The sequence below is a fragment of the Girardinichthys multiradiatus genome, chromosome 2 (genome assembly GCF_021462225.1).
Source record: "Girardinichthys multiradiatus isolate DD_20200921_A chromosome 2, DD_fGirMul_XY1, whole genome shotgun sequence".
NCBI classification, from domain to species: Eukaryota; Metazoa; Chordata; class Actinopteri; order Cyprinodontiformes; family Goodeidae; genus Girardinichthys; species Girardinichthys multiradiatus.
Genome location: NC_061795.1, coordinates 23844812 through 23859140, shown reverse-complemented (window position 1 = coordinate 23859140; position 14329 = coordinate 23844812). Strand labels below are relative to the sequence as shown.

At 38.8% G+C, this 14329-nt stretch overlaps 1 protein-coding gene across 2 annotated transcripts; it reads left to right on the top strand.

Annotated features, from left to right (window-relative positions):
* The first annotated feature begins 8639 nt into the window (after positions 1 to 8639).
* On the top strand, positions 8640 to 14312 carry tph1a (tryptophan hydroxylase 1 (tryptophan 5-monooxygenase) a). 2 transcript variants are annotated; one of them, XM_047387372.1, is made up of 11 exons: positions 8640 to 8823; positions 10356 to 10490; positions 10640 to 10823; positions 10922 to 11022; positions 11110 to 11177; positions 12104 to 12300; positions 12391 to 12526; positions 12613 to 12739; positions 12835 to 12930; positions 13167 to 13300; positions 13412 to 14312. In XM_047387372.1, the coding sequence occupies exons 1-11, from the start codon at positions 8734 to 8736 to the stop codon at positions 13584 to 13586; spliced, it is 1443 nt and encodes a 480-aa protein (XP_047243328.1). In that variant the 5' UTR covers positions 8640 to 8733; the 3' UTR covers positions 13587 to 14312. The 2 variants fall into 2 exon arrangements, with proteins under 2 accessions (XP_047243328.1, XP_047243334.1); XM_047387378.1 differs by lacking the exon at positions 8640 to 8823 and adding an exon at positions 9602 to 9726.
* The last annotated feature ends 17 nt before the right edge of the window (positions 14313 to 14329 follow it).

The following is a 14329-nucleotide window of genomic DNA, read 5'->3' as shown; positions in this document are numbered from 1 at the left end:
AAACTGTTTGGCCACAATGTAAAACGATATGTTTGGTGTAAAAGCAACACAGCTCATCACCCTGAACACACCATCCCCACTGTCAAACATGGTGGTGGCAGCATCATGGTTTGGCCTGCTTTTCGTCAGCAGGGACAGGGAAGATGGTCAAAATTGATGGGAAGATGGATGGGTCCAAATACAGGACCATTCTGGAAGAAAACCTGCAAGAGACCTGAGACTGGGACGGAGATTTATCTTCCAACAAGACAATGATCCAAAACATAAAGCCAAATCTACAATGGAATAATTCACAAATAAACGTATCCAGGTGTTGGAATGGCCAAGTCAAAGTCCAGACCTGAATCCAATCAAGAATCTGTGGAAAGAGCTGAAGACTGCTGTTCACGAATGCTCTCCATCCAACCTCACTGAGCTTGAGCTGTTTTACAAGGAAGAATGGACAAGAATTTCAGTCTCTCGATGTGGAAAACTGATAGAGACATACCCCAAGCAACTTGCAGCTGTAGATTTGCGACTTGCAGATTGTGTCCCACTTGTTGTTGATTCTTCACAAAAAATTTTATATCTTTATGTTTGAAGCCTGAAATGTGGCAAGAGGTTGAAAAGTTCAAGGGGGCCGAATACTTTTGCAAGGCACTGTAGATGGCTTCTATTGCTCCTTCACACTCTTGCATGTTGACATTATTAGATGACATCTTTGGATCGTCGAGTCAAGTGGCAACGACACAAACACTGAGTCAAAGGTAGGGCTAGTGACTTACCTTGAAGGCTCTTCTTACTGCTACTTTTAAGCCTGATATGTGCATGTTCAGAACTTAAGCATTTTCAATGAGATGACATATCTTCAAGAAGCAAGAAAAGCCCAGTTTTCTTTCTACCTTAGGATGTGTCCTGGATGATTGAGAATCTATACCAACATATCACCAGACACTAAAATCCACATTTTGCGGCCATCTCAGTCCCAGACCTCAATTATTCACATAACCTGTGGAATGAGCTGAAGACAAGTGAGCATATTAAGACTTTGGACAATCTAGAGAGATCATGTAAGGAGGAATGGCCATAGGTCCCTCTCTCTGTATGCACCAACTATGGTAATTGTTATAGAAAACCAAGAACTATCTTGGTATATTTCAAGGCTGCTTTCTCATCACACGTCTTTTATAAGGAGCGCCAAAAGCATCTTTGGTACTGCATGTGCCCAAGCAACAATCAAAACTTAATAAGTTGTGTGTGTCACTAAACGTTCAAATGTTATTTTGTAGCTTGGTGTAGCTTGACCAACAATAAATCCTTACCAGGTGCATTTTATAAGTTTGCATTTCCACATAGGACAAAATAGCACTGAGTCACCTTTTTTAAGCATATGAGTAATGATGCTGATGATGAGATCAAGTGTTTACCAAAGGGTGACAGTCACTTGGCAAGGACAAAAACAACAGATGAAAGGCTCGAGCCTGGAAACAATAAACTAATTTGGTTTCCAAATGAAGCGTTTCACCCACTCACTGAGAAGAGCCCAGCAGCCTCCAGCGAGCTTATGAAGGCCCCTTGAATATAACAGCTCTTTAATTAAAGCTTGGATTGATATGTAGAACACTCTTTCTAATGGAAATCGCTGGGTGTCAATGTTGGATGTAAGAAAGGAGGATCTTCCTGTGATTAGGAAAAAGCCCTGTCTTCTTTTTTTAAGCAAGGTCTCTTTGGACACCCCTGCTCGGACCTGTGATACAGGCAGGTTACCATTGTCGTCATGAGGAAGCAATGCCAAGCTTGTATTTTAAATGACCCCCCTGTAGCTAATCATGCTTGGCCTTTCACGACTGCTCATGGCCAGTGATGGGCACTCTCCTCTGTCTGCAGGCCTCGCTGCCAGGCTAGTCATGTCACAGAAAATTAGAGTTGAAGCCCAGATGTTTCCCGCTGCCCTGCCAAACTTCATTGTCTGCCTGCCAGTCTTCTCAGCAGCATGATGTAACCTGACTTTATGAACAAAACACAGCTGGCTGGTAGTCATTTGTTCAGTGCATAAAGCTTACACATCACTGAGACAGAGACAATTCAGGTGTATTTGACGCTGATGCGAAATGTCACATGTGAAGTTTCCATTTCCCTCAGACCCTACAGGATTCACAGTTTCTTTAAACGCCAAGATTTTAGTGGTGGATTTCAGATTCATCGAAACATCGAACTTTGCATTACATTCTTGGTGCATATATAGATTACTTAATGCTTTCTAACATTTGTTGATTTTAAATACATTGAATGTAATGACTTATTGAAGAAAAAATAAAGAAATATGCAAGTATGTTTTAAATAGATTCCTCATAACAAATGAGTGGTCTACCTCCTCCTGAATAGAGAAGAGACTTCATAAAGGTCTCATGTTTTGCACTTCCCTCACTGATGCTGTGGTATCAGATGTCACTGGGCATGCAGGGAGGATCATGGATGAACAGGGAATACGTGTGCACTTTCACGTAGCCTCTCCTTTGATTCGAAGGACTCGCTCATTCACCAGCACCTGCATGGAGAAGGCGTGTTAACAAAGACACATGATGCTAGTGGATGCAATCAAAGCCCAGTTCAGCTCATTTCCTGAGTTCCCCGCCTCTCCATCTCTTGTCAACAGACTCACAATGAAACGTTCCTTTTATGTAATTTCCCAAACATCACACGGTCTGACCTTTATCGCTTGTAAAGACAAGTGATGCTGCAGCACTGATATTTCAATTTTTCTTGCCAGCATGGTCTGGTTTTTTTTCCAATAGCTTATCTCTTGAAATATTGTAATAATAAAGTGCACACTAATTAATCCTTGCAAATTATGACCTATGACTCTGCTAATTCACTTTTTACAGTTATCAGCACGTTAGCTAAACACGGTTGACTTTCACATAGAACCAGCATCGTTTCAAGAAACCTAATTATCAAATTTATTTGACAAAGACTTTAGTTCGCAATTTATTGCTTTGTTGCTTAGTAAAGGATCAAGATACATTAGCTGTATATCCATCAAAAGAATAATTACCTTATTGTTTTTTAAGCTGTAGTTCAGTAACAGTAATGCTATATTTTCATCATTAGATATACAGCGGTTAAAAAAAGATATAGAACACACCAGAATTTTTCTCAGTCGATTTATTTCTAATTTTTCTATTGAGATAAAGTTTACACCAGATGATGGCAACAACACGAGTCATTCACATTTCCAAGAAATCACAGTAAATGAAATCAAGCAGGATATTATGGGTAAGAATTTGAAATCAGACAGGAAATAAGTATTGAACACATTTGCAGAAATGTATTAAATACTTTGTGGTAATGGCAACTTCAAGGCGTCCCCTGTAAGGGTAAATTTGCCAATTTATTGTGAATTTAAACAATTCTTTCACACAAATTGTCTTCAGGTCTTGAAGGATCTGGGGGTCATGTCTATGCATTTTGATCTTCTGTTTTTCCATAGATTCTCATATGAATACAGGTGATGGACTTTTCCATTCCAGCTATTTTACTTTCTTTATCTGAAACAAATTAAGAGTTTCCTTTGCTGTGTTTTCAGGACAATAGTATTGCTTGGAATCCACACTTATTTTATCTTCAAATTCTAATCAAGAATGCCCCGGTCCATTTCTCAATTCATCCTTCCTTTAGTTATACAGTATAAAGGTTACCAGTGCCATATGCTACTGAACAGTGCACAACATGATGTTTGCACCAATAAGCTTCAGTTTTGACACGGGTTTTTTTGGGTGATGTGCAGAGCCATTTTTCCTCCAAACACCGTGTCTACAATGACATTCAAAGAGTTCAGCTTTGGTCTCAACTGGCCAGACTATTCTCCCAGTATTTCACAGGCTTGTCCTAGTGTTCTGCAACAAACTTTAAACTATTTTTAATGTGCTTTTCTTGGCTGGATAATGGAATAAAAATGGAATAATGGAATAAAAAAACAATATTTACTGAGAAAAACATTGCACAAAAACATCTAAAGTAATCAGCTGAGTTATGGAAAATGTTTCTGCGAGCATTAGACGCTACTTAGAGTGAAGTTTTTAAATCCCCATATGTTCTCAAATGTAGATATATTTTTTATATATTATTAAATTTGTTTAATGCATTGTTTTGTATGTGGAAGGTGTTTGAAAGGTGGAGCTCACCCCTGTCCTTGTGTACACTGATGCCTTTCACCAATAGCCAGAAGCAGATGCTGTTGTTTGCTCTGCATTGAAAGACTAGGGGCTAATTACAGAGAAGCATTCCTGCCACAGGAAGTGTGCATAAGCTGACTATTCACTGTTCTGATTAGTTAGTTGTGTAAACAAACCCTGGGATCAGGTGAATGACTGGAAAACTATTGATGAGGAAAGGTCCTTGAATATTTGGAAATTTCAGTACTTGTGGTATAATCAGTGATGGAAAACAAGACCAGATGTCCTGAAGAAGATGAACTTTAGCTTATTGTTTTTGCAACAAAAAACCAGTAAAAAAAAAAAATGCTGAGCTCTTTTTAAAAACAAAATGCACAAATAATTATTAACCTATAACTAAACATTTATTGTGCGCTATTTTAACAAGGCAATAAAATAAGGCTGAAACCTTATGCCTTGTCACCTTTTTAACTCCAGTTGTGTTGTTAATTTTTTTGTCATCAACATATTTCAGTCACACATCTTCAAACAAACTGCAGACTTGTGCTCTAATTTCTGACTCTTTGTGGTGTATACAAAAGGAGAAACTGTTATATTGTATTCGTCACCTTCACCGTTACTTATCTTCCAAATGCTCAGTGAGAAGCAGTTCACTTTTTGGTTTTATTAAATCTAGTGCTTACTACCCTGACAGATTAGCCAAGGAGATCTCCAGCGGCCTGATGCTCAGACCCTGTGAGTAAATCCGTCTGATTGGAGTGAACAGAACTAGGACAGATTGGCCAGACTGAAGCTTTAACACACAGACATCAGTCTGTGCCAAACCTCATACATAAGGTTTAGTTTTAATGATGTTTCATTTTGAAATGTATTTAATTTCTTCTGCAGAGCTTTTAAGATCAATGTTGAGCTTGAAGCTCACATTGTGATGCAGCAGTGGCATAAAAGACAGATTACTGATGGTCTGACTGACATATCTGGCCTCAGCAGCTGCTTTATATAATGTGTATCATTTGTTTTTATTATTTGTTAAGTTATAATCCCTGTTCAATCCTTATTGCAATATCAGTTTCTGCAAAATTGCTATTGCAATCGACTGCTCGGATGCAATATTTGGTAAGCTACTTTATTCCGTAAGCTGTGCACTGAAATTCTCCTTGCCAATAACATCTTTAGCCAGTATACGTTTTCTATATGTATGCACGTGATCAAATTACAATTTCTAAAACTAGTTATTGTACATTTAACTTGTCATTTTTAAATGCTTTCTATAGATAATTCTTTAATAAATAATATTTAAACAATATTTTGTACCGTGGTGTGAAGGGATGTTTTGTAAAATCATTTTAAATTGAACAATTAAAAATAATCAGTAATGGCTAAATCTTGATCTCAAATGAACAACATTCAGTCTGCTTCTTTATAGTTCACCCTTGACTTCTTCTAAATTACCCTCTGAGTGGTGTTGAAAAAAAGCATCCCTACACCATGATGCTGCCACCACCATGTTTCATGGTGGGGATAGTGCTTTCAGGGTTGATGTGCAGTGTTAGTTTTCTGTTACACATAGCATTTTTAATGCAGGCCAAAAAGTTAAATTTGGGTTCTCCCACCTGAGTTTTGGATCTCTGCAGCCCTTCCAGAGTTACCATAGGTTTCTTCGCTCACAGTTGATTTAGGCATTACAGTACTCCGTCCGTCCATCCGTCCGTTCGTTCATTCATTCATTCATTCATTCATTGTCTCCCACTTATCTGACATCAGGTCACAGGGCTAACAAGTCTAGGAGGGAAGCTCAGACATCCCTCTCCCCGGCGATATCCTCCAGCTCATTCTGGGGGATCCCAAGGCATTCGAGGCCAGTTGGGATATGGTATCTCCAGCAAATGCTGGGTCTTCCCCAGGGTGTTCTCCTAATGGGATGTGCTTGGAAATCCTCCAAAAGGAGCCGCCCAGGAGGCATCCTGATAAGATCCCCCAACAACTTCAACTGATTCCTGTTAATGTGGAGAAGCAGTAGCTTTACTTTGCAGATGATGAAGCTCATCCTATCTCCAACGCTTAGTCTGGCCTCCCTATTGGGGAAGCTAATTTTTGCCGCTTGTATCTGGGATCTCATACTTTCAGTCATGATCCATATATCATGAGAAAAGGTAAGGGTTAGAATGTAGACAAACTAGTAAATCAAGAGCTTTGCTTTTTGGCCCAGCTCTATCTTCACCACAGCAGACTGCAGCAGACCATCAACCCAATATTACATAAAAATAATAATAATAACACAAATAATATTAATACCACTGCACTACAATAAGGATGGAAAAATGTTAAGAATTATAATAAGGTTTTTGCTGAAAAATGACCACTAATGGCCTGTATATTCTTTGTTGTCTAGAAGCATAAAAATACCCTCTAAGTGGTTAAACAGATAGCTTACACTTTTGACTTGGAGTATGCTGTTCAGATACACAGAAAAACAATTATCCTACTTCCTGTAGCGATACTTCTGTACTGTGTATTTTTAAACTGAATGAAACATGACATATAAGAGGTCTCTGACTGAGATCTGATCCAGATGCTTGCGTGACCAGAGAAGATCAAAGACAGGACCAGAGTGTCTGCATCACAGAAGTCATATCTGTGAAAATGTAGCAATAAGTGAATTTGAGAGAGCTTTATCCTGCTCCACAGTGACTGAGGTTGATGAAAGTCACTGCTCATTACTGAATCCTGAACAATACCAACTGCTCTCATTGGGCTTTGTACCTACAAGGTTTCTAACAGCTGCTGTTAGAAAGATATGGTCAATGAATTAGTTTCATTTATAACATTTCTTGTTAACTGTATAATATTTTCAAGGTTTTATAATGTGTTAGTTTGATCCTGGTTAAACATCTCTTGATAAACCCTGTTTAAAATGGACAGCCATTAAAGGGATAATTAAGTTTGAACATATTGTTCAGTCCATCCAGATACAGCAAACATCTGGAGGAAGATGCTCTGGTCAGGTGAAACCAACCTTATGTCCTACATGTAAAACTTGAGTATGGATAAACAATAACACATCACCCTAAACACGAGGAAACAGGGTGTCGGCTGCATAATGTTTTTCGATGGCAGGGATAGGGAAGCTGATCAGAGATGGATGGAGATGTAAACAGGCAAATCCTGGATGAAAGCTTGATGAAGTCGGAAGACTTTAGACCTGGGAGGAGGTTCCAGCGGGACAACAAACAGCCAGAGCTTCAGTAGACTGGTTTAGATCCAAGCACATCATTGTGTTGTAATGTCCCAGTCAAAGCCTATACCTACATCTAGTCAAGTGAAGGCATTTACTCATACTTCCATATAATCTCAACATTTTTTTTTTCAAAACATGATGTTGACATCACAATTAAACATGTTATTAGAGTTGACATGCCTATGAGGTGCACAGATTTAAATTCTATCTCAGTGAAAAGACCCATTTGTGTATTTGTGGACTAAACTGAACACCAATAACAGGTAATGTTAGGATACTTGATGTTGAACTTTACATAATATAATCTCTAATTATGGTCCATTCTGCTCCATGCACGGGTTTATGCCACTGTCTAACCCATGAAAGTGGATGTAGGTTCAGTTCTAGAGAAAGGGGGAAGTACCCTTAACTGCCTCCTGAGTTGTGTAAAGCTCAGCTCATGTCACGAGTGACACAGAGCAGGCCCACCTGAGACAAAACAGTATGTAAATCAGCCACATGTAGCAGTGCATGAGACCTGTGACCCAGTGAGAAGCTAAAAGTGCCTTTGTCCTGTGTGTAAGGTGACCAAAGCTTATAGAACATGAATTGTTATCTGTTTAAAGTAATTAGATCTTTCAGGTTCATTGCTCTCATCTCGATTCTAACCGGCTGAAGCCACTTAAACCCTTTTCACTAATTGTGTTGATCTCATTAAGAAAGGGTGTTAAATAGAAGAAAACAAACAGATTATGTTTACGTGCACAAGAGGCCAGAAGAGCTTACATAGTGGGAGAGGAGATTTTTAAATGGGGGGTTGTTTGCATCACTTGAATAAAGTCAGGTGGGCTACACTAAAATCCTCTTATAAACTAACCTTTTCTCAGCGGTCAACAAACAAGTCTTTTAAATCCTTCTGTGAAAGTAAAGCAGATCGAGCATAAATATAACTTTTCGATCCAATTTTTCACGTTTTCTTTTTTATATTAGTGTAGTTAAATTAATTCAGATAAAACTAATACCGGTTCCTTCTCATAAACACTGTAAGACTATTAGAAAACACCAACTCTAAATATTTTGTCCTTTAGGAAAAATCTGCATTCATGACTGAAGTCGTTTCAGGCCCTTAGATGGAAAAAAGACTCATTTTTCCCTCCAATGACGTGGGAGGCGCTGCTCTTTTTCCATTTGCTGCCGTGGGGCAGATTATTGCCCCACCCGTGTCTCTGAGTGGTTAAATATGTCCGCAGCTCCTCGGAGTTGAAGAACCCCCCCCCCTTAAAAGAAGGCGTAGGCTAATTTGAGTAATTTAGCTGCGTAAAAACTAGATAAAAACACCTTAATAAACTGGAGCACCTTAACATGTACTCGAATAAGGTGGAAGGACCACGCAGAGGAAGATCCTTTGACTCCATGAACATAGGCTTTGAGGAAAAACTGCTCAACAATGAGGTAATAAAGAAGAAGGAAAGTGTTTGAACTTATTATTATTTTAGAACAAAAATGTATTGCTGCTTCTTTGACTTGTTCTTTTCTTGAAAAGTCTTGAATGCACGAACCGAAACTCGCATGTTGTTTTTCTTTTTAATCATTTTTACTTTACGGGAAATACTTTTGGACAGTAATGGATTTGTTCGGATCGTTTCAAGATTTCACCTTGCCCTCAGCGCAGATTAAGTTTTGCCCTATTTAAAATTTCGTCAAGATTTAGGAGGGTTAAATCCATGTAGCCTAATGATTTGGCTGATGAAAACGCAGGGAAATATGCAACGATTTGCCTGAAGTTTCTGATGTTCGCACGTGAGAAAGACACGTTTCACATTCAATGTGTAGTTGTGCTTTATAAATCCAAGCATGCAAAAAGTTCTTCTCAGAAAACCATATCAATACTCTTATTTTTCCCGCTCAATCACGTCAAAATCTATTGGATGAAAACACATTTTAAAGCGCAAAAAATTAAATAATAATAGTGATTCCGTAATTTAACGCAAAGTCTGGATAAGCAATATTATTAACAAAACGTTTATATTTAGACTGTACAAGTGATTTTTTTTCTGAAGAGTTTCATTCCACCTCCCAGTTTCCAAACGGTGGTTAGAGAAGCGTTTGATAAGCTTTCAAGATGCAAGGAGCTAATAATAGGCTTCCCCGCTCACTAAATGAGATTGCTGTAAGGCGATTCTTTGAGACAGAGACAAGTTCATCTTGGTTAAACCGAGACGCAAGGAGTTGACCCCTGTCCATCGTCCTGATCCAGTCTCCCATGCACTAATGCTTTGTGGGACGATACGGACCAGGGTGCACGGAAAACTGCTCCGCCACGCCGTTTACACCATGTACGAGAGGAGAAATATGGTAGGAAGTGACTGAGTGAGCTGGTTTTTACTCTTTCTTGCAGCTGCCCTCCACCTGTAGTCCTTAATGTTAAGATTTGTATGTAAAAAAAAGACATTTTCTTTGTTAAGTTATTCAATTCTGCATCGCGTCTTAACTGTTTTTTGTTTTTTTTCACTAAAGTTCATTAGAAACGCTGCAGTCAATGAAAACAGATTAGTTTTGCGTTGCAGTATCGGAAGGGTCGCACAGGATTATGTAAATTTTCCCCTGTCGTGTGCAGCCATGAGTCAACGTGAGAGCGCTGTCGGAGGTGCTGAAACGCTCAACCCAAGCTAAATCCTGTCGCCATCTGCAGTTCATTTCTGCCCAAATGTCTGAAACGAACAAATTCTTACTTCGTGGTATTTGCCCACGAACGTCTTCAACTTTGACCGTATTTGACTCTCACCTCCACTGGTGCGAGTGATGCACGCACATGAGACAAGATGTTCACAGGATTTTTCGGATCGCTCGATGCTCTTAAGTGATTAGAAGTTGTGCATTCGCGTCATGACGCGCGCTCAGCTTTGGTTCAGGCGTAACATGCGTTTATTATGGGACCACAGCATAGATTCAAGAGCTAACTAATCTTTGATTTCCATCAACAGATAAACAAGTCAACCTTCACAAAAATCGAAGAAGACACAGAAAAGAAGAATTCATCAGAGAAAGGGAGGGCAACGATCATCTTCTCTCTCAAAAATGAAGTGGGAGGACTTGTGAAGGCTCTCAAACTCTTCCAAGTATGAGCCCTTTCGTAAACGTTTTTCTAATTTTATTTATTTATACATTACTTTTTGAATAGTGTGCTGTGCTCTACACATTAATTGATTTTGTGATGTTGATGCAAGATTAATCAGTTTGAATTTTGCTTTTGTATGGTTTATTGCAGGAAAACCATGTCAACCTCGTACACATTGAGTCCAGAAAATCCAAAAGACGCAACTCTGAGTTTGAAATCTTCGTGGACTGTGACAGCAACCACGAACAACTAAACAAAATCATCCATCTACTTCGGAAGCATGTGAATGTGGTAGACATGGACCCTCCAGATAACTCCTGTCTGCTTGAAGAAGGTGTGGACAATGACAAAAGTCATAAAATTGAAAAATGCTTTTAGAAATCTGTTTTAAATACATTAGGGTTCCGTAACAATTTTCCCAATTCTTTTCAGACATGTATGACGTACCTTGGTTCCCAAAGAAAATTTCCGACTTGGACAAATGTGCTAACCGTGTCTTGATGTATGGCTCTGAGCTGGATGCTGACCACCCGGTAAAATATCAGACTACCGAGCAGCTTCAAGAAGGTAAACTCCAAAACTTAGACACAATCTTATAACTGTATGCTTCCCATTTCCAGGGTTTTAAGGACAACGTCTACCGCAAAAGAAGAAAGTATTTTGCTGATCTTGCTATGGCCTACAGACAGTAAGTTTCTGTGTATTTAAACAAGTATCTTTAAAATATCTGTCATTTTAATAGCACTAAGTAATAGAGCCAATGCTTTCCCAGAACTTTGAGGGTAATTACTTAGCAGGTTTACCAAATAGGTACCTTCATGGAACTTTAATGGAGCTTACAAGGTTCTTTCACAGAACTTAGAGGTTACTTTTGTGTATCAACCACCCAGACCTCTCAGGTCTTCCGGCTCAAATCTACTCTGCATACCCAGAATCAGAACCAAACATGGAGAAGCAGCTTTTAGTTCTTATGTTCCACTAATCTGGAATAAACTCCCAGAAAACTGTAAAAGCGCTGAAACCCTAAATTGCTTTAAATCAAGATTAAAAACGTGTTTATTTAGAGTGGCTTTTGACCGTGTTATCCAAACATTATTAGTTAAGTTTTCAGTCCAATTTTCCTTTCATTTTCTTATCCATCATTCTATTCTCTATTTTTTTTTTAATTACCTCTGTTGTTTGATTTTCTGTAACATTGTAATGTTTTTCCTTATGTACAGCGCCTTGAGTGCCTTGTTGCAGAAAAGTGCTATATAAATAAACTTGACTTGACTTGACTTTACTTTTAAAAACTTACAAGGTACTCGTTGAGGTTACCTTACAAACCAAGTACTTTCCTGGAACTTAACGGGTGCTTTTAAAGAATTTAGAGATTACTTCACAAAGTTTTCCAGGAACTTTAAGAGAACTTCTTTAAACTTTTATGGAGCTTAATGGTTGCTACATCTCAAGTACTTTCCTAGATCTTAGTAGGTACTTTGTTGAAACTTAGAGGTTTCTTTTCAAAACCTTTGGAAAAGTATTTTGTAGGTTGTGTAAAGCATTACTATATTTCGGGAAAGTAACAAGTAAGTTCCCTGAAAATACCTTACAAAAGTTTATGTTTCTCACCAGTGGGGATCCCATCCCTCATATTGAGTTCACAGAGGAAGAAGTGAAGACTTGGGGTGTTGTGTACAGGGAGCTGAACAAGTTGTACCCCACCCACGCTTGTCGAGAATATTTGAAGAACCTGCCACTGCTCTCCAAATACTGTGAATGTCGGGAGGACAACATCCCTCAGCTGGAGGATGTTTCACGCTTTCTCAAAGGTGAATTTCATCAAGCCATGTTTAATCAAACATATTGCTTCATTATTAGCAGATACAGTCACAAGCATTTACCTGAACCCTCTTTTTTAGAACGATCTGGATTCACCATCAGACCTGTAGCAGGTTATCTGTCCCCAAGGGACTTCCTCGCTGGTTTGGCCTTCCGGGTTTTCCACTGTACTCAATATGTGCGGCACAGCTCTGACCCCCTATACACCCCAGAGCCGTGAGTAGACTTATCTGTTTTGTTTGAACATAAATTGTTACTGCAGCATGACTGTGCCAAATATTCTGTTATCGTTCATCATGCAGGGACACATGCCATGAACTGCTGGGACACGTCCCACTGCTAGCAGAGCCCAGCTTCGCCCAGTTTTCTCAGGAGATCGGTCTTGCTTCGCTCGGGGCCTCGGATGATTCTGTTCAGAAACTGGCCACAGTGAGTGTCTCAGTTTCAGCCTAATATAATTAAACGTTTATTTTTACATTTTGCCAACCCTATTGTAATTGCTTTTTTCTTTCTTTATGTTTCAGTGCTACTTCTTCACAGTGGAGTTTGGCCTATGCAAACAAGAAGGGCAGCTGCGAGCATATGGAGCTGGACTGTTGTCATCTATCAGTGAGCTTAAGGTAGGAAACATTAAGTCAGGATCATAGAAAACACATATTAATGCACAATGTCATTTCTGACATCATTTTGGTCGGAAAAGGTGTAAAATTTGACATTATCACAGCATATGGTATTTTCCATTTGACATTCAAAGCTTGGTAAAAACATAAAAGACATTCTTATCGAATTGAATGGTCTGAACGTATCCAGTAACAAAGTTTCTAACATTTTCATTGCTTTCTGCTTTTTCTAATAGCATGCACTCTCTGGAACTGCAAGGATAATGCCTTTTGACCCCAAAGTTACATGCAAGCAGGAATGCATTATCACCACATTTCAGGATGTGTACTTTGTGTCAGACAGTTTTGAGGAGGCCAAAGTCAAGATGAGGTTTGTTTATTTGAAATTGTTTTATAATGCAACACCATCATAGGGATACAAATGATCTTCTATAGCTTGGAAATTTCTATTTATAAATTTATACATGTGAAATCCTTATAGGGAGTTTGCCAAGACCATCAAACGTCCCTTCACAGTTCGATACAACCCCTACACCCAGAGTGTAGATGTACTGAAAGACACCCCCAGCATCAATAGCGTGGTCGAGGAGCTCCGACATGAGCTTGACATCGTGGGCGACGCTCTCAGTAGGCTCAATAAGCAACTGGGCGTCTGAATGAACGAGGCACAGCTAAAGTTTGCTGTCTCTGGACCATCCACGCTCACTATGTGATCTCCAGTGCTGCTGTAAAGATGTCTGCTTGTGTTTTTGTCACTGAAATGAATGTGCATCTCTTTATGGGAAATTTCTCTGTTGTCCTCACTGTGTGGTATATAGTTTAAACTATTTACAAGTAAAATAGATAGCTGTGTTTAACTTTAATGTCAGTACGTTCCACAAACCCAAAGAGCTGCTTGATCTGACACAATAATTCTGCTTCCATTGTGCTGAATTCTGTATCGCAAACATTCAATGTGCTTTGACTTTAAAAAAAAAACATTCCCTGTTGTTACTAACACTTAAAATAAGCTCTGGTGTTGTGTAACTGTTATTTTTTTGTAATGTATTTGTTCTGCTCTTCAGTGATAATCTTTATCTTGTTTTTATTCTTTTGTTGTTTGTATTCTGGTCTCTTCTGTGTGCTGTTTAAAGGACATTATGAAAGATAAAAATTAACTCACCAGTGTTATAAGAATGCTTTCATAATTGATTATGACAGACTGGCCTGTGTACACAGTTTGTTTTACAGTGATAATTTTGAATACTTCTTCCTAAAGTGAATACAGTTGTCGTAGTCTGGAAATTCAAACATTATTTTTCTACTGTAAAGAATAATAGGGACTAGGAGTAGGCTGTGTATAAAACTGGAAAAAAAAAAACACAATAAAAAGTTGGATTGTGTCTTCACAATTTTTTTT